Raw genomic sequence first — 20,294 nt, forward strand, 5'->3', positions numbered from 1 at the left:
TGGTGGGGGGTAATCCAATTACTGTAATACCCCATCAAAAAAGGGCTTGGCACATAGCTGGAATACAAAAATATTTGTTAAATGATTGGATGAGTGAATGTATGAATGAATGAATGATCCATCATAGCCCTGTAACAGGAAATATCATTAACTCGTATTATAGATGAGGATACAGATGATATATGAGAAAGGCCAGGTATCTAGCAGAGCCAGGATTAGAACCTAGGCCTGTCTGAATTCTAGGACTGATGTTCCTCAAATTAAACACTGTTGCTTCCCTCAGACTGAACTGCTACTGCTGAGAACTCAGGCCATCTTTGGCTCATTTTATCAGTGGACCAGGTACCATCAGTGCTAGTTGCTGGGGAACAGCCAACCCATCCTGGCCTTCCAGACCAGGCTCCAAGGAGAAGCTTGACTAAAACTCTCACAAAATAGGTGGACAGCTCCTTCTAGAAAGCTCTGGTTCTGTTCAGGTACTTGGTTGGGCTCTTTCAGAAAAATATAAGTAAAAGGTCAACCAAGGCAATCTTGAGTAAGGACCAACAGGGGACACAGGAGATCCCTTTCAGAGCTCTATGGGTCTCTAAAGTAATTTACAGAGCAGTGGTCATGCTTAGACTTCTGACACACTGACAGTTCCTCATGTCCCACTTCCTCACGCCAAGCCCAGTGTCTAGGTAGGTACCATGCATACACACACACACAGTCACATGTATGTCCTCTATATGGCCAATTTTCTGCCCTCCCTGTCAGGTTCCAGGATATTCTATGACCATGAGACTAACCTGCAGTGCCAAGAAACGAGCCTTCAGCCAGTAAACGCGGACAACAAATTCCAGCCATCCATCCTCAAACAGGTCACGCTGGGATGAGGCAAATGACAGCTGCAGAAGGTCACCCAGGCAGTGGGTTCCTGGGAAGTCAGGCCCAAATCTGCCATTCACCACACCAGCAGGGCAGTTCCGAGAAGACACTAAAACCCATCATGTCAACAAGTCACCCTTATGTGCAGCATCTAAATGCCCTTCTGCTCCCCAGAGGTCTCCTTCAAACCTCACTGTACTGCCCTTAGTCTCTCTGGGTACCCTGGGTCCCCTGGAGCCTTATGGCCTCCTGAGCATCAGACAACAGAAAGATCAGACCAATCATACAGAGATGCAGAGAATCTAAGAGCTAGAGGGGGAAAGAGGGCCACTAATATTATAGACTGATCTTTGAGCATATCTGCATTCTACAAGGTGGAGTTTAAAAGTCAGAATGATCATATGGATCATATGGATCTAGGAAAATTACTGGGGACACATAAAGCATCAAGCAGGCAATCCAAAACTGAGATCCTGCTTTCTTTAATCCCAAGTAACAGCAAAATAGGAAGGTGGCTCCTTCTGGGGTCTTAGCTGCACTAACCACCTCTCAAATCTTAGACAGGTATCTCTGGGACCCTGACAAGTCACCCAAAAAACATGCTCACTGCGGTATATGCCTGAATTCCATGACTTAGCCTCTCTGCTTCAGTTTCCTCTAAACTGCTGTGGTTCAGAAAATCACCCTGCTATAGAACACAGACGCCTCCTACCTGTAGAACTTCTGCCTTTGGTCAGCAGCCACTGGTCCAGCTGGAGTTCCATGCAGGAGAGAGACATGAGCATCATGTCCTACAGGATAGGCACAGGAAGGTCAGGAACAAGGTCATAAACATTTGCCAAAGCATGAGAGCAGGGGAAATAAAGTAAAATTTACTTTTTGATAAAAACATATTTCTTCAATCTACCTAGTTTCCATTTCCTAAATGATAATCTTGGTGGCTACTTGCCAGGATAGAAAAAGAAATACATGGATCTATACAGGGATAAGATTTGGGAGGGGCATGGGATCTGTCCTTAAAGTCTTATGGAAGAGACAGCTTGTCATCTGCCATGAGCCAGGCCAGATATTGCACCCAAACTGTAACACTTGAGCCTTAAAAGTGTCCAGGGTTAGGGGTGGGGGGATGGGGACGGATGGACAATGCATTATTCTAAGGGCACTTGAGGAAGCTGAGGCGCAGTGATAAGGAGGTACCTGCCAGTAGGCACAGCTGAAAAATGATCAACCCAGTTTATCTGGGGCCCAAAGCTTTGGCTACTGCTGATCCACACAGTCCCTGGTGATCCACACAGTACCAGGATGCAGTCCTGAGATTTTCTAGTGGAATTTTCCTAGTGAGGAAACACTGACCCACATGCCCCTACAGGCCTGACAATTCCAACCTGATCCTCAGCCAGAAAGACCACCTGGGCAGGCCCTATCAGCTCTCCCCATGCTTCCACCTGAGCACTAGGCATTCCACCTCCAATGGAAAAGGGGACCTGAGTGCCCTTTTTTCCCTCGGGCTCTGGGAGGCACCGAGAGGAGGAGCCTGGAGTGCAGAATAACAGTGGTCAGATAGGGCTAAGTCCCTAACTGCTGGAGTTCCCCCACACACTCCCTTAAGCACCCTATTTAGTCCCTATACTTCTTTTTTTCCCACTCGTTAAAAAAAAAAAAATCAGTAACAGTCACTGGCATGTCAAACACAGTTGAATACCTCCCTTTCTCCCAGTTCTCTCCATCTCAGTGAATGATACTAGAATTCCTCACTATGATTATGTTCCCTCTCATCCAAGTCAAATCCATTCTCCAGAATCCCCACTCCCCTGTTGTCACCACTGGCATCAGCTATCCCCTTGGCAGACTCATGCCAGTTCCCTATTCCTACTCTCACCCCTGGAGTATCCTCCACTTCGTCACCTGAGGTCTTTCTGGGCACAAACCTGGCCCTACAACTTCCTGCTTCAAACCCTGCAATGGCCTAGGTTCCAGACTTACAAGTAGATGCAGCAAGTAGGCTGAACATACAGGCCCCATACCCACGGAAGATACCTACTACTGTCCCCTAGTCCACTCTGACGCCAATCCTTTAGAGCCCCAACCTTGATGTGCTTGTTGCTGCAGTCTCTCAGCAGTGGGTTTGGCAGGCTGGTGCTGTGCCTCCTCCAGCTATGATAGACGCTGAGCACAACCTCGGCTAGGCCAGGTGGCCACCTCAGAAGGAACTTGTGGCCCATGCCCTTTAGGTAGCGCATCATCAGCTCCAGAATGCCTCCGTTGGTCAGGTTCTCCATCAAGAACTCGTGCACATCCTGCTTCTCTGCCAGGGAAGGGAGAGCAGCCTGACCTGGATGAAGGAGACCTTCCATGCCCAGTCTCCCACTCTCTCTGAAGGACAACCTGTGTCTTCCCTCCACCATTTAACCCAGCTAAACACAGTACTATATTGCAGTGCTAAAGTCAGGCTGCCATGGTTCAGTGCCTGGCTCTAGCCCTCATCAGGGATAAGTAGTCTCTCAAAATTGCCATTTTCCAAGGTGGACATCAAAAGAGCCAATTTCCAAGTACTATTGTGTGTACTGAATGAGATCATGCACAAAAAGTACAAAGCACTGTATCTGGAACACAATACACACTCAACAGTTGTGGTAACATACATTCAACTTGCAAATCCACACCTCTGAATTCACCATTAAGCACTCAGCCCTCAGGAAGCACAAGTATGAGCCTGGACATTTCAGCAGACCTCCCAACTGAACTCAGACAGTTCCTTAACCGAAGTTTAAAAAACACCTCAGAACCATCTTCCTGCACAAAACATAGTCATGTTATGGGATGACAGGAGGAAAAATTCCCAGCAGTGGTTGGCCACAAAGCTGATTCTTACCAGATTCCATGAATGTAGCTGAGTCAAATGATAGTCGATGAGGCCCTATGCTTGAGAAACTTTCCAGTTTGGTTTCTGACTGGACTTCATAGTTATTAAAGGGATCATCTTCCTCCTCAGGCTCCAGCTTTCTTAACCTGCACGGAATAAGCCAAAGTTACAAAAGCCACAGAACTCATTTTGACACAAGCATCTGAATTGTTTCTTGTAGAGAAACTAATTCTGAGCTGAGATCAAATAGCTAGGTGGCAGAGTCCAGAGCCCAAGCCTCTAGGAGGCTCTGCTTCTCTCCAGGGCTTCATGTGCCAGTGTCTAGTCTATACCTTCACTTGTTCATTATTTATTCTATCAACAGATGATTGCTGAACATAAGCCACGTGCCAGTCATGGCGGTAAGTGCTGGAATACAGCTATAAGTGTAGAAGACTCTGCCTTCAGGAAGCATACTTTCTAATGGGAGAGACAAGATAATAAGCAGATCCACAAACACAAACTCAAATAAATACCAATTGCTACAGAGTGTTTGCCTGAGACAAGGAGTTGCAAGGGTCCTGTTTATAATGTAGAATCAGAACAAGTGCTATTCAGGCTGACAATTGAGAAGGGCTGGCCCTGCAAAGAAGTGGGTCAAGAACAGGTGCAAAGGCACAGGTCAGAGAGCACAAGGTGTATTACAGGGCCTCAAGGGAGCCAAGCAAGCAAAGAGAAGGTGTCTGGGTGGGTGAGACAAATTAGGCCATCTGAGCTTGATCTCTCCTTGGCTCCATACAAGCTTTGGGCCTGACCCAGTCTTGGGGAAGCCTCTCCTTGCAGACATCATTCTTCAGACTCCTCCTAAGGATCATGTTTTGGTCATCCTCAGGGCCTTCCTTCAACCCAGCACCTCTGCAGCATAAACACTCAAGACACTTGTAAATGTCTCCATTCACTTATTGCACACATACTCTGGGCAAGCTGTCCCCTTGTTTTTGCCTGAGCACATGAGTAAGTGAAAACTAAAACCTCACAGAAAATCAAAATCATCTCAAATAAAGGGAATTAGGGAAAAAGGCTTCAGGATAGGACAGCAGGGCAAAGGAAAAGACAGGGTCACTCAACAACTGCACAATCCTGCAGCTTTTCCAAGGGGACACCTGGGTTTCCAGGAGAAACTCATCAGAATGCATTCTCAGGTAGAGGTGTGGCTCAAGTAGTAGAGTGTTTCCTTTGCAAGTATGAAACCCTGAGTTCAAACCCCAGTCCCCCTACCCCCAAAAAAGCACTTTCATCGTGGGCTTGCATACCAAGAGCACCCTTTATTCTAACTATTCTATCTTCACCACAGAAAGAAAAAATAGACCAAATTAAAAAAATCAGGAATCCTGTTGTAAAATGGATCTATAATTCTGCTAAATCTTCTGAATTTTCCTTCTGCGCTTTGATGGAGTCACCACTGAAATAAACTGTCAATGGACAAAAGGACAGATAAAGATTCCTGGTCAGATGACATAATAAACAAATATGGTTGCCTCCCAAATCTCATTCCAGTAACTGTAAAAACATAAGAAAGGTATAAACTCATGAAGGCACAAGAGAAAGGAGAAGTAGTCCTGGCAGACAAAAAATATTCCAATCAAATATTAGAAGACAGAAAGATGATGGACCAGAGTGACTAAACTGCTTTCTCCGCTCAGCTAAGGGTGGAGGTAGAGGTTACCAGGAAGCTCACCCACTGGTACTGTAAACCCCGAGAAGGCTGAGGGATAGAGGGTTCTGAAGCCTCTGAAGGAGGTAAGTAGGTAACGACAAAAAGAATTGGTGATAACTTATGTCAGGAGCATTGGAGTCTAGGTTCCTCCTGGCTTGGGAGCCTGGCACATTGCCTCCCCAGGGCTTCTCTGTGGAACATTAAGAACCACTGAAATCAAGGAATGCTTTACAAGCTTCTCCTCCACCTTCTCAGAATGCAAGGGAATCTTCCTGAGACTAAAGGAAATTAAGCAGGTGAACACTCCCTGAAAGCAGAAGAGAAGCTTCCCTCCAGGGGGTTTCCATGGGTGTATGCATCTGAGGCACAGCAGCCCCAGGGTCCCTGCAAGAAGTGGATGTCTGTGGGAATTGCCTCTATCTTCCTAATCCATCTTCTCAGTCCCAGGAAGTACCTGATCCCCAAAAGATGAAAGAGCACAGCTCCTGCCTTTGGAAAGTTCAGAGATAGAAGAGGTGAGAAAAATTCAAGATCTCAATCTGGTGAGAGCTGTGCTGTGGATATTTGCACAGATGCTAAGAGAAAACAAAAAGATGCCCAGAGGATAAGATGATGATGGACTGAGAAATATTATTGGAGAGGTAGGCTAGCAGTTTGTGGATTTGCTTACTTTTGCTAATTAGAAAGAATGTGCACAATACCTGGATGGCAAGAACTTCACCAGAAGCTCTTGGAAGTCTACTTTCTCTTCTTTTTTGCACTTGGTGTTTCGGACACGAGCAGATCTCCGCTTTGCTGTCTCTCCACTCTCTTCCAAAATCTTCTTCCGCTTCACTCCTTTCTTGGATTTATCTCCCCCAGAAATGTCACCTTCACAAAGAGTGCAAATTAAAATCTGACAGGTAGAGTGGGAAAAAATGCACCACACAGATGCTTTTTTTTTTTTGCAATGACAAAGAAATCAGGCATGGGAGCTTTCATCAAAAAATTCTTTTATAACTTAAAAGAAAATTAATAAAACAGTACAAAAATATACTACCAGTTAACAGATGGTGTTAACTTTACTATTTTCTGAGGTCAAAGAACTCAAAATGCATGTGGCCAGCAAGAGAGCAAGACTAGCAGCAGGGATCTGCCAATGCCCACATCACAGGGGCTAAGAAGGATTTAGTAGCCTGGGGCAGGGGGTTGGAGGGGGAGGGCACTATCAGTGACCAAGGAGATGTGTCCCTAAGACTCCATGTCCTCGTTGTAGGGACTTTGATGCTGAAGTACTGGCCCTGGGGGCAGACTGATAGGCTACTCTACAGGACTGAGGGTTCCTACTTTCACTCAGGCCATAAGAACCAGCATGACTCATCTCCCTGGAAAGACCAGAGCACCCCATGCTCTCACTCTTGCTGGGCTCAGCAAATAGGTTCTCTCTGGAAGATGACTCCAAGAGGCCTGCTCACCCACAGGAGTGCCTGTGTCCAGTAGACCAGGACTGTGCAGTGGAAAACTGGCTGTGGCCACAGAGGCATAAGAGAGCACAGGCTCAGCCACAGCTACAGTTGTGTTGGTGCTGACAGGGCTCGGCTGGATCACACTGACGGGTGTCACCACCATGGACGATGCTAGTAGCTGGCTGGGATCCTGGTAGTCAGACAAGTCAATTCTCTTGCCAAGGCTGGGCCTCGGGGGCTCACAGGTAGTGAGGTGGTTGTACATGGCCAGCAAGCTCTCTCCTAGGCACTTCCACCTGTAAAGAAAGGGCCAGCACACCTAATCAGCACCCTGTCACAGGCTAACGCGCCTGAGGAGAGTCAGTAAACCTCCTCCCAGAGCTGTGACTTTAATAGAGGTGGGAGAAGGTAGTCAACATTATGTCATTATCATAACCAACAAAATCTTCAACCTAACAAATCTAACCATGGAGCAGCTCAAGCTAGAGCAAGAGAAGGGACGTGGGATCCTCCTGCCCCTCACCCCAGCAGAAACCCTTAATGTTCTATTTCATTGTCATGATGCCCTCACAAAAGAGGGATGTTGCTGTTTTTAGGAAATAGCATGTAACGTCTACAGGGTCACCAGCAATTAACATCAGGAATGCCAGGACTGGACTCAGGTATGTCTGACTCAGGAGATGAGCTCTAAACTACTATGTGTCAATGCCTGTGTGTACGGGAAAGGTGGGGGAGGGGAGACAGAATAGTGATGCCAAGACATGCTAAATTTAAAGATTCAAGATTCAATGTCAGAACTTTTAAAACAGAAATTGAATGCCAAAGCTCACAAAGGGGCTAAACCATCCCAACTCCAGCGGGCCAGGAACACCACTTTGCCTTTGCTGGAGGGGGAGGGCCTCTCACACAGCACAGGACTCACAAGGGCCATACCAAGGCTTATCTTACAGAGCACCCACATAGCCCTGGAGACAGAACACTGTTTCAACAGCCAGAGAAATCCACACCTAGGATTAACTACAGGCTTCTGGGTTTCCTCCTAGCCAGCACCTGGCAAATACTAGTTTCCTTTTGCCCTCTGGGTAAGAGAGACTGAGAGGGGCCATATAGGAATGTGGCAGGTAGCTAAGCTAATGGCAAGAGCCAGGCTGAGGGTGTGGCTGAAGTGGTGGAATGCCTGTCTAGCTAGCCCAAGGCCCTGAGTTCAAACCCCAGAACCTCAAAACAAAACAAGAACAACAAAAAAATGGCAAGAACTGGGAGGGATTTAGATGTAGACTGGGTATGCCTGAGAGAACTGAGCTGCTTCTTACTAGTCAACAAGTAGGTGTATGCCTCCAACCTTCTAGCCACTACACAATCAGCCCCCAACCAATACCACCAGCCAAGGATGAGGCCTGGAACTTCTCCCTCCTATGCAGGGCAGCGTCCTGCATCAGGGCCCACCAGCCAATCCAGCACTCCTAGAGACCCAGGACAACTTACGTTAAGAAGGGAATGGGCTGCACCAGTTTCAGGTCTGGCTCCTTCTCTCGCACAATCAGTGCCTGCCTCTTCTTCCGCAGCCCCAGAGCCTCATCTACAATAGCCTGTGTCTCGGTTGCACTCACTGACACATCATGAATTGACATGTCACTAAAAGCATGTAAGACAGGGAGAAATTACAATGTTATAAGCTAAAGCCAAAGCTGAAATTTTACAGAGAGGGATCCATTAAAGTTAATACCTTTTAATATGTATTGATTCTTCCTACATATAAAATAACCACTTGAGTCTGGCCTCAAATGGGTGGTAATTAGCATTCCTAATACCCACATACAGTGGTAATGACTAACACCCTTAATTCCTTCCACAAATCACAACTGAGCAGAGAGTTTACATATGTATTAACAGTATCATCTTAATGTCTAAAAAGTCCCAGAAAATAAAATAATGCTCTCAATTATTTACAGAAGATTTTTGAAGAACTTAACTATCCTGTATTCCACCCCAATGAAAAGTCACTAGATAAACCAAGGCTATCAAAGTCAATGGTATCTCCCAAATACAGAAAGGGCATTGGTTTTGAGGTGCAGATACGCCCCCCCCCCCCAATCTTACTATGCCTGAGGTGAGCCAATAACATCTGCTCTCCTACCCAGGCTGTCCTGATGCCTCCAGCAGGCCTACCCCACACAACTATACACTTAGGTACTTAGGTATCTCTGTCGTGTTTGTCAATTATCTCTCCCAAGAAGGTGAGTTCTTCAGGACAGCTATGAAGATAAGCATAAGTTCATGGGAGATAGACACCAAGATAAATACCCACTAACCCCCAATAGGTGAACTCCAGGAACCAAGGAATACCAGAGGGCAAGAAGAGTTGGCTCAGTTGAGAGATTGGGGGAGGGGGCAGCTAGAGATCAGAAAGTGATAGAGGTATCACCTGGGAATTAGAAAGTGAAGGAGGCACAATGGCAAGATAGGAGGAGAGGTGGGACAATGGCAAGACTTACTGGTGCACAGTGGGAGCCAGTTTGAGGAGAGAGGGCAGTGCACAACAGGGCCAGGCCTGGGATGTGCTAGGGACCTGGGGCAGCTAAAATAAAAGAAGCCTAGGAGGAAAAAGTAGGAGGTAAGAAGGGAGAAACAGGATAATGGGGTGCAAAGGACCACTTTGGTAATGCAGCTAGGTATAAGCTTTCTCTTGGAGGCAAGGCAAGAGTGGTTCAAGATGAGAGGCATATTTGGGACTCTGATCTTGGACAGTACTGGGTACAAAACTTTGTCAAGAAAGGACAGGGCTGTGGAGTGGCTCAAGTGGTAGAGCATCTGCCTAGTAAGCGTGAGGCCCTGAGTTCAAACCCAGCACCACCAAAAAAAAAAAAAAGGTTGCCAAGAAGAAGAAAGGAGGCAAGGTGGGCACCAGGCTGTCACAAGCTTCCAGAGAAAAGCCAGAGAACATTGAGAGCTGGCAGATCAGTGGGAAAGGAGGGCAGCAACTGTGCTAAACCTCAGTCTGAGGAGGCATCACTAAGAGATTAAGCACAATTAAGACATAAACAGGAAGATCAAGGTAAACTCACTAGATGAGGGACTGTAGCAGGAGATGAAGCCCTAGAGTTCAGGGGCTATATTTGCAGGGAGATCAGGACCTAAGAGGAGAATGAGGCGTGCTCCTGATGTTCACCAGCCAGACAATGCAAGGGTGCAGGCACTGCATAGGACAAGGCAAAACTTACCATTTGAGGAACATTCGGAGTGAGTCCTTCCGGAGACAAGGCTGCTCCTCAAAGATCTTCTCCTTGAGAACCAGACCTTTGCTGTACCGGCAATCTTTCTCCAATGCTTTGCAGATGAAGTACAAACATGCTGGCAGAGAAAGAAACAGTTTAGGACTCGAGACTGTACTTGGAAATTCTATCCTTGCCAGTTAACACAAGAAAAATGTCCCTGCTCTGGAATCAAAGAAATGCACAGTAATAATAAGATAATACTTTAACCAATTCAATGAGGAAAGAGTTCTGCAATCTTAATATCCAGATTAGATGGGGCACTGCAAAGTGAGCAGACCCAAACATTGCCAGCATAGGACAGACTTTACAACCTTTCCGAAGGAACTTGATCCAGCAATTCTATTTCTAGGAATTGCTGCAAAAAACCTACACGGCTCACAGTGATTAGCTAATAGGAAAATAGCCTTCAAAAAACTGCTGATTATTCTTTCTTACATGGAGGCTTGGTTAAGTGAAGCTTGGCTACAATCCACACTCTGGTTGGATCAGCCAGACTCTGTCCAAGCATCCACTGCACAGATGGCCAAAGACTGTGCTTACTGACCAGGGAGAAGGCCACAATACAACACTGGGTAGAGGGAGAAGACCAAGCAGGTTAGTATGATTCCATTTGTGATACATAAAACTGGTTTTGTTTTATTTTTGCTTACCTATATTTGCCATTTTTTTTTTAAAAACTGTTCCTAAAGCTATTGCCTACAATCTTAAGACATGTACATCATTCATGTTAATGTAATACAGAACCTTCTCAAATCATTGACCTGGAAAACTTGTGCCAACTCTGGCTCTTCCAGGAGTAGAGATAGTAAGAGGTAAACTAATACATGGAGAAATATAGACAGGCTGGTCTCAGGAAGCACAGCTAGGGTGTGAATTACTTGCATTGGGGGAGGGGATAGTACTGGGATTTGAACTTAAGTGTCCTACCACCTGAGTCATGCCTCCAGCCTGTGATGTGAGCTATGAAAGCCTTTAGTACTTATGAGGACAGTATGTGGCAAACAAGAGCACTACACATACCAGGCAACTCTGTGTTGCAAGATCTCTCCAGTGAACACACAGGAAAACAGCATGGTGCAGAGGAGCACCAACTCTACTCTGCCTGGACATACCATGGTGCTATGCTATACCAGCTCAATTTGAATGTGGGTAGACTGCAAGTCACACCTATCAAAAATAACAGCTGGGCACTTGTGGCTCATACCTGTAATCCTAGCTTCTTGGGAAACTGAGAATAGGAAGATCATGGTTCAAGGCCAGTCTGGGCAAAAAAGTTCTTGAGACCCCACCTCAACAAAAAGCTGGGCATGGTGGCATGCACCTGTCATCCCAGCTGTAACAGGTAGCATAAAATAGAAGACTCATGGTTCAGTCTGGTCTGGACAAAAAGCAAGACTCTACCTCAAAAAACAACCAGAACAGAAAGGGCTGGAGGCATGGCTCAAGTGGTACAGCACCTACCTAGCAAGCACAAGACCCTGAGTTCAAATCCCAGTACAGTCCCCACCACCCCAAAAAATAACAGAAGAAGGAACTGGGGGTTACAAACAAAACAGGAAGAAAAGCCAGATCCAAAGTAGAGATCTGAAAAGGAGGCCTTGGGCAATAAGAGGAAGTGATACACTCCTAGTGAGCGATTTCAGGAGACAGAAGAACCTGCTCACAAAGCTCAGCACGGGCCATACATCTTAAGGCACAAAAAGGATGTCCAACATCTGGGTAGGGAAAGACCTGAGTTGCCAACTGGGCTGCTTTAACAGATGGTGCAAAGGTGCCTGAGTCAGGTAAACAAAAAATAGGGTTCCTCTGCACCATAGCAAGACATGAAGGGTGGCCTCCATAAACTTCCAAAGAGAAAACTAGGAAAGCACTGACAATCTGGATGCTGCTAGCTCTCGCAGGCATATTGGTTACAATAAACTAAGCTCCTTACTTGTACTATGCCTAGCATCCCACAGAGGAAAGGCTTAAGAAACTTGGAGGGAACAAAAGGAGGTCAGCAGGCCTTAACCCAACAGTAGCCCAGCCTACTCATTTCACTGAGCATCAATTTCACACACTGCTTTTATCCTTTGTTTTAAATGGGTGTAAAATCTATCAGGGCTCTCTAGGGGCTGTCACAGATAAACATTATCAGTTTAGTCACCGTGATCATTAACTTTATGTGTCAATTTGAGTAGACTACAAAGTGTCCAAATGTTGGTCAAACATTATTTTGGGCTTCTGGGAGGGTACTTTTAGAGGAAATTAAAAATTAAATCAATAGATAAATTAATGTAGGTTGTCTTCCCTCATGTGGGTGTGTGTCATCCAATCAACTCAAGGCCTGAATAGAACAAAAAGGCTAACTCTCCCCAAAGTTAAGAGAATTTTCCCAGCTTGAGTGCCTCTGAACTACAACATTAGCTTTTTCTTGCCTTCCCGCTAGAACCATGACATCAGCTCTTTCTGGGTCTGCCAGCTTACAGACTAGAACTGAAGAGAACCATCAATTCTCTTCAGACTTGGACTGAACTATACCATTATTCTCTGAGTTTCCAGCTCACCAACTCCTCCTACAGATCTTGGGACTTGTCAGCCTCCATAACTGCATGAGCCAATTCCTTGTAATAAATCTCTTGCTCTCTCTCTCATACACACACATCTATCTATCTATCTATCTACACACACACGTCCATATATACATATACACACACATCCAATTGGTTCTGTTTCTCTAGGGAAACAGAAAAAGTCCTATAAGGACTTATGTTTACCAAGCATAACTTCTCTTACCATGAGAAAGGGATGCAAAGGACTAAACCAGCTGGCTGGAGAAGGAAGGTTGATAGTATCCAAATGGTGGGACAAACTCCAAGAAGAAACTAAAAACCTCTGGAAGAAGAAACTGCTAGAGTCAAAAAATGTTGCCCCATATTTTGTTGAAGGGAATGAACACTGGGACAACCTACAGAGTAAGTGCGTATGTCTACCAAAAGATGTATATGGGAATATTCATAGGAATATTATGCATAAAAGCCAAAATCTGGGAAAAAACCTTAAATGCTCATATACAGAATGGCTAAATTGTGTAGATGCACATAATAGACTACATATCAATACAAAACCCTAGCAGCTGCTGTGCCCTACATGGGTGTACTTAGATAGGATGGCAAGTTGAGAGAACCAGCCTCAGAAGTACATGCCTTCCGGCTCCATCTCAAGGAAGTTTGACAGGCAAAGCTGATCTCTGGTACCAAAAGGGATCAAGATGCCTTAAGGGAAATGAGTGGACCTAAGTAGCCTACCCTCTGGGTGCATCAAATATTCTATATCTTGACAATTCATATTTACAAATTAATAGACCTAATATCTATATACTTTATTGTGTGTATATTTTGCTTTAACTAAGAAGATGTAAGAAGTGGTTGTGGAGAACAAGAACTGGAGGTAGGAAGGATGAGCAAGGTCTCAGGCTTCTCAACATACTCCATTCTGTGAAAGATTTCCCAGTGTCCAGAACAATGAGAAATAAGTGTTCATACTGTTTAAGCTACCCAATCTATCATATTTTGTTATAGTAGCTTGAACTTAGACAGAAATTGATAATGAGAAGTGGGGAGCTATTGTAACAAATACGTAAAAATGTGCAGGAGCTTTAGAACTAGGTAAAGGGTAGAATATTGAAGAGTTTTGAGGTGTATGTCATGAAGGAATTGTTAAAGGTGATTTTGGTGAGGGCTCAGAAAGAAAACAGAATAGCTGTGCAGAAAGCTTCTGTCTTACTAGAGAATAAGTAAATAATCATGAATGGAACGTTAATAGAAGTATGGAAACGGACTGGGTGTGGTGGTGCACATCTGTAATCCCAGCACTCAGAAGGCTACGGAAGGAGGATGAGTTCAAGGCCAGACTGGGCTATAATGCAAGACAAAGATAAAGAAAGGTAAGGGGAGATTAGCAGAGGAGGAGAGGGGAGGGAAGGAGAGGGAAGGAAGATAAGCATATTAGTTATTAGTCAAGCATGGTGACACATGGCTATAATCCGTGAATTGTTCCTCTAGTCTCATGTACATATGATTTAGATGAGACATTAGAGTTGACGCTGAGACTAGTTAAGGCTCACACCCATAATCGCAGCCATTTGGGAGAATAAGGCAAGATCTGAGCTTTGAAGCCAGCATGGCCTACACAGTAAGACAATGTCCCCTGCCAAAGACTTTTAGGGATGCTGGGATAGAATGAGTATATTTTGCATGTGAGAAAGACACGAATTTTGGGGGGTCCTGGGTAGAACACTATGAACTGAATGTTTATGCCTCTCCAAAATTCATATGTTGTAGCCTTAATCCCCAAAGGAATAGTGTTTGCAAGTGGGGCCCTTAAGAGGTAATTAGGTTTGACGAAATCATTAACGTAGAGGCCCCATGATGGAACTGGTATGTTTGTAAGACTAGAGCTCTTTCTCTCTCTTCACCATGTGAGAATATAGCAAGAAGGTGGCCCTCTATAGACCAAGAAGACAGCCAAGACCAGACAGCAAATCTGCTGACTCCTTGATCTTAGACTTCTCAGTTTCCAGAATTGTGAGAAATAAGTTACTAAGACACTTATTCTATCTGTCATAAGGGCCCAAACTGACTAAGACACAAAAAATGGAATATACATGGTGGCACAATGCCTGTAATCCCAGCATTCAGGAAGCTGAGGCAGAAGAAGTGTGAGTTCATGGTCACCCTGGGCTAGTTATTGTAACCCTGTTTTAAAAAGAAACAAAAACATAGATGGAACAACGCAGGAATGAAATTAAGATAGCCTACTCAGAGAACATGCTGCTTACTACTACAAAGTATCTGATAACTGAAGAAAGATAAGCAGAATAAAGCAAGGATATAAAAACATTTTCATTCACTTTGACAGTTTGACAAGCAGTCCATTAAGGTTAATTTTGGCTATTAGTTTACCCACGGCAATGTCCCTCCTCTGTCCCCAAAGAAACATAGGCATATACAGAAAGCATGAAAGCTAACTTACTTGTGTAATCACTGAGGGTATACAGGACAGTGATGAGGTTGTCCAAGCATGGCCAATGGTCAGGATTGCACCGCAGCCCTTCTTCAAAAGCATGGCGAGCCAGGGGAAGCCGGATGAGCCTCAGGGCCACATGTCCAATTTTATACCAGAGGTTGACATCTGTGGAGTCCAGCATCACTGCCTGGAAGCAGCATAAGCAGAAGGTGTACACACACTGGGATGGATCTCTCATTAAGTGCTATGCCTCTTCTATCCATATGGTAGGAGAGGCATAGCACTGGCCTGACCACTCTAACTCCACAGGGAAATGACAAAAGTGGTATGACTGCAAAGTCAACTCATCTTTTCCGTAGCTACGCATTTCCAAGACCCAGAGAAATGGCAAAATAAAAAAGTTACATAGGCCACATTTATTTAACTTGGAACATTTTATTAAGTTTTATCAATTTAAATATTCATAGTCTTTACATATTTAATAGGTACAAGAAGTGAAAGGAGTAGAATGAAAGGAAAGTAATGGAGTCATTGAGGTTTTAAAAAAGATTATATACTTTGCAGAGACCTTAGTTCACATCCCTGCTCCAATACTAATTAGCAGAATGATCCTTTAGCCTGTTTCCTCATCACTGAAATGAGAATAAAGACACCGTCCTTACAAGACGGCAGAAGCATGGATGGAAAGCAATTAAGACAGTGTCTGGCACATGAGAAGTACCCATAGAGACAGTAATGGTAATACAGAAATAATGGCAACACTATACTAATTAGAAGTGTATTGCTTGGTCTCAGACTCTTTTCTTCATACTTGAAAATATAACAACTCCTTTAGTTTCTACATTCTCTCTCTCTCTTTGGTTCTTTTCGCTTGGCAGTACTGGGGTTTGAACTCAGGGCTTCACACTTGCTAGACAGGCACTCTGCCATTTAAGTCACAGTTCCAGCCCTTTTTGCTTTTGTTATTTTTCCAATGCAATCTCACATTTTTGCCCAGGCTGACGTGGACCAGGATCCTCCTAGTTATGCTTCCCACATAGCTGGGATGCCAGGTGTGCACCAGCATACTGGTTGCAATGGGGTCTTGCTAACAAACCCTGCTCCCAGGCTGGCCTCAAACCATGATCCTTCTGATCTCTACCTCCTGAGTAGCTGGGATTACAGGTATAAGCCACCATGTCTAGCACTTTTGTTTCTTTTTGAGGCAGGATCTATCTATATAGCCCAGGCAGGCCTTGAACTTGAGATTTTCCTACTTCAGCCTCCCAAGTGTTAGGATTATAGACATGCATGCCCAGCTCTATCCTGTCTTTTATTACTCTCACTCCATTGGTGAAGACATGGAGGAGCTGACAGATTAAATAACTCACCCATAGTAACATGTATACTCGATAGCAGAATAATAATTCATAAGTAACCCTCTGAATCCTAGCATGCACCCTATCCATGCCCTTGCTCTCCAGGCCTGATATCACCCACTGTCTGGGGCTTCAGACCCAATGGTTTAGTGATACACTACTATAAACTTGTCAGCAGACAAGACTACAACAATATCCACTCCACCAAGAGCTTTCAAAAGAAGACAGAGAGCTGAGCACTGCCAAACCGCACCTCCAGGTAGAACTCCATGGCTGTCTCCAGATCCTCTCGCTGGGCTGCCAGCTGAGCCAGGTTCTTATATGTGGAATATTTCAGTATCAATCCAGGGTGTTTCAACCCCTCTTTCTCATCTCCGGATGAAACTGCCTGTGAATAAAACAAACAGGAACAGAAATGATACCTAGGCCCTGTAGCCTCTGCAAACACTCAGCAGAATACTAGACATCCAGGTCAGTCACTGATGCTGGATCTTAAGCCAGTCCAGTGCCAGTTGCCATTGGGAGATGAAGGTGCTGCAACAGATGTTCTTAGAAAACCACTCCAGCTCCAATCACACTGGAGAAGAAAGGCCAGGCCACTATAAAGCAGTTTGCAGGCATCTGGGCATTAATAGATTCAGAGGGAACCCTCCCCACCACTGCTCTGCACTTGAGGGCTCAAGCCTGGATAGTGACATTTACCAGCATTTGTAAGCCTGCCCAGCCAGACCCCCAATCATGACTGAAGGTAGAACACCAAGGGTGAAGAGGCTTCCTGATTCATCAGGCAGGACCTGGAGTTTCAACCTAGGAACCACTGGATTAGGAATCAGAAGACTGAACTCCCAATTCTGTAACTCATCATATGACCATACACAAGTTACTTCAACTATATAGTTAGCAACTCAATGACCTCTGTAATAGAAGGACAGTAATTTCTAGCATGAATACCATGAGTGAACATGAGATGAAAGGGCATAACGGTTGTAAACATCTTTAATACAAAGTTACTTAACCACAGCTTTTATGACAACTCTTAGAAAATCTCAAATCTAAGAAATTACTGATTTTAAAACCATTGCTCCAGCCTCAGAACAAAGAGGAAACATTGTCTAACAGAAAAACTCACTAGCACAAAGACGCTCTTTCTGGAACTTGTGTATATTCCAACTTTTTCCTAGAAAAGATGGTTCCCACACATTGTTCAGAATGCAAGACCTAAGGACATGCTATTCTCAGGAGGCATCACTTGACTAATCTAAGAAAACTACCCTGGAGTTTTTACAGAATTCCATCAAGACTGAAAAATGCCAGGTGTTGTGGTTCTCATCTATAATCCCAGCTCTCAGGAGGCTGACACAGAAGGATCTCAGGTTTGAGGCCAACCTGGGCTACCCAGTAAGTTCCAGGTCAGCATGGGCTATATAGCAAGAGTCTGTCTCAAAGGGGGAGGAAAAAAAATTCAATTAAAAATAAAATTAAATAAATAAGACTAAAAAGCTCAAATTAAGACCAATTCAGTCATTTTCTACCATCATCTGGCTTAAACTATAAAATGGTCCTCAAGAACAATCTGACCAGGGCTGGATTCCAGGTACCTTTGCCCCTTCAGGTATAGAACTCTTTAAAAAATAGTGTAAACAAATTTATGAAGCTGAGTGAGTCTACTTCAGAGAGTAATTAGTGACATGAACCTTCCAAACAGTAGAGGCTCGCTTAACTGACCCTCACCTAATGACCACTAACATCCAGCACCACTCTCTATCCTTCCTGAAAGGCTCGCCCCAACAAGCCCTTCCAGGATGCCATCTGCCAAGCTGGATACTTCTGAGGAATTTGCTGTGATCCAGGGCTTGTTCATGCTAATCACTTGTGAAACTATAATTACAGAATTTAATATAATTTTAAGTACACTAATACCATATGAGTGTTAAAAGAAACTTTTCTGTATATTGTGTGTACTTTTCAGGTATTTGCAATGAGTATGTTTTATAAGCAAGGGGAAGAGTGCTAAAACAATCTTTTTAAAAGTGATCTATAGAGAGAGATGTACACATTTATGACTATAAGGCTAACATACAGCCAATGCTGTTAGATCAAAGGCCTCCTGCCTTGCACCTGACAGGTACTGGGCCCGGCTACCATCAGCTCTGTACTTAGAATGTCTACTCAAAATCTTACTTCTCCCCATCTCTGAGACCCACTCCACCACGGGCTGAGAGAGAAGACCCACTCCTGGAACACACCCAGCAGCTGGCCCAAACGAAAGCTCAGTAAATACAGAATATTTTTCCTTCTCTGGGCTCTCACTCACTTCCTACTAATGGGAGATGGTTAGATCATAATTCCTATGCCTCTAATTTTAAGATAATATAACCAACAACCCAAAAATCCTAACAAGCTATGTATTTCTTGGCTGTTTTGTTTTGTTTGAGATGGGGTCACCACATGGCCCAGGCTGGACTCAAGTGATTCTTCGCTTCAGCCTCCCAAATACCTGGGAATTTATAGGCATGTACCACAGCACCCAACTTGAGGAAACACTGAGTGAGAGACGAGACAGATGCTTTTTGGTGTCGATTAGACCTTAGTTAGCATTCTATCTCATGAGTAGAAGAAACCATCTAGGAATGGGTCTTGAGACACAGGCCTTCCAAGGGCTATAAGGGACTCTACTCTATTGAAGAGCTGTACAGACCAGAAAGCACTCATGGAATCTGCTTCCTTAATGCAGATCATCTGTGTGTTTCAGCACTTGCAAATGAAAGCGTTCCTTCTAAGGAAATATACACTTTCTGAAATCAATTTCAGTTTAAGACCAATTTCTAAACCTACAGTAAACATCTCCATAACTCAGCCAACTCAAGGTCTAACTCACTCATCACTAGGACAATTCCCATTCTGAGGCCAGCTCCTGCCTTGCCTGCCTCTATCTGCCATTCCCAATGTCTCTAACCTTTTTCTCTAGCTATATTCAAAAGTTTATGGTAAGCCAGGAGCCAGTGGTTCACGCCTATAATCCTAGCTACTGAGGAGGCAGAGATCAGGAGGATCTCGGTTTGAACCCAGCCCAGGTAAATAGTTTGCGAGACCCTATCTTGAAAAACCCATCACAAAAAATGGGCTGGTGGACTGGCTAAACGTGTAGGCCCCAAGTTCAAGCCCCAGTACCACACACACACACACAAAAAGGTTCGTGGTGTTCTTACATAGACTCCCTGAGTTCATGGTCTGTCACTCAAAATGTGCTGCCAACAGGATCATTAAGTATTAGTAAGTCATGGACCCCAATACTGGCTGTAATGCTTCACTCTGGGAGTCACATCAACACCTCACTAAGCCTCAGTTTCCACATCTGCAAAATGGAACAGAGCAGCTGTGAAGATTAAGTTATACCAATAGCAGGCACTTTCTGAGAACTCATTATACACCAGGAACTGTTGTTCCAGCTTCAAGGGATTTACTCGACTCTCACAACAACTCAATGAGGCAGATACTCTACATGAAGGGCAAAGAGGTGAAATAATATCCTGAGGGTTGCCCAGTCAAGAAATGAAAGAGTAGAAGTAAGGCCCAGAAAGCCTGGCTACAGAGCCCATGTGCTACCAGCCATGGCACACTGCCTGGCCTCACCTCCTGTAGCAGGCGTGCCTCCAGGAGCTCATGGTAGGCTTTGGCAGACTCCTCAAACCTGTCATGCTTCTGAAGATCCAGGGCCTTATGGTACAAGGCAAAAGCCTCTGCTTCCTGCAAACCAAGATGGGAGATGTTATCAAACAGTAC

The 20,294-nt window shown here is 44.6% G+C and overlaps 1 protein-coding gene across 9 annotated transcripts in view; it reads right to left on the minus strand.

The window, feature by feature from the left end:
- Positions 1-20,294, minus strand: part of Cabin1 (calcineurin binding protein 1) — a 143,242-nt gene that overhangs the window by 101,175 nt on the left and 21,773 nt on the right. For 7 of the 9 annotated variants that reach the window (XR_012443456.1, XM_074060808.1, XM_074060809.1 and 4 more), the window contains exons 4-14: positions 20,145-20,258; positions 16,765-16,899; positions 15,160-15,340; positions 10,093-10,222; positions 8,357-8,506; positions 6,881-7,167; positions 6,128-6,296; positions 3,740-3,876; positions 2,955-3,172; positions 1,580-1,658; positions 789-976 (exon numbers count right to left, since the gene is read on the minus strand). Coding sequence is in view for 8 of the 9 variants with exons in the window: in XM_074060808.1 (XP_073916909.1) it covers positions 789-976; positions 1,580-1,658; positions 2,955-3,172; positions 3,740-3,876; positions 6,128-6,296; positions 6,881-7,167; positions 8,357-8,506; positions 10,093-10,222; positions 15,160-15,340; positions 16,765-16,899; positions 20,145-20,258 (1,788 nt within the window). In the remaining variant the exon portion in view is untranslated. The remainder of the gene's footprint in view (positions 1-788; positions 977-1,579; positions 1,659-2,954; positions 3,173-3,739; positions 3,877-6,127; positions 6,297-6,880; positions 7,168-8,356; positions 8,507-10,092; positions 10,223-15,159; positions 15,341-16,764; positions 16,900-20,144; positions 20,259-20,294) is intronic. The other 2 variants (XM_020169892.2, XM_074060810.1) reach the window with 1 other exon arrangement.

Source organism: Castor canadensis, chromosome 18 (assembly GCF_047511655.1).
Source record: "Castor canadensis chromosome 18, mCasCan1.hap1v2, whole genome shotgun sequence".
In the NCBI taxonomy this organism is placed as follows: domain Eukaryota; kingdom Metazoa; phylum Chordata; class Mammalia; order Rodentia; family Castoridae; genus Castor; species Castor canadensis.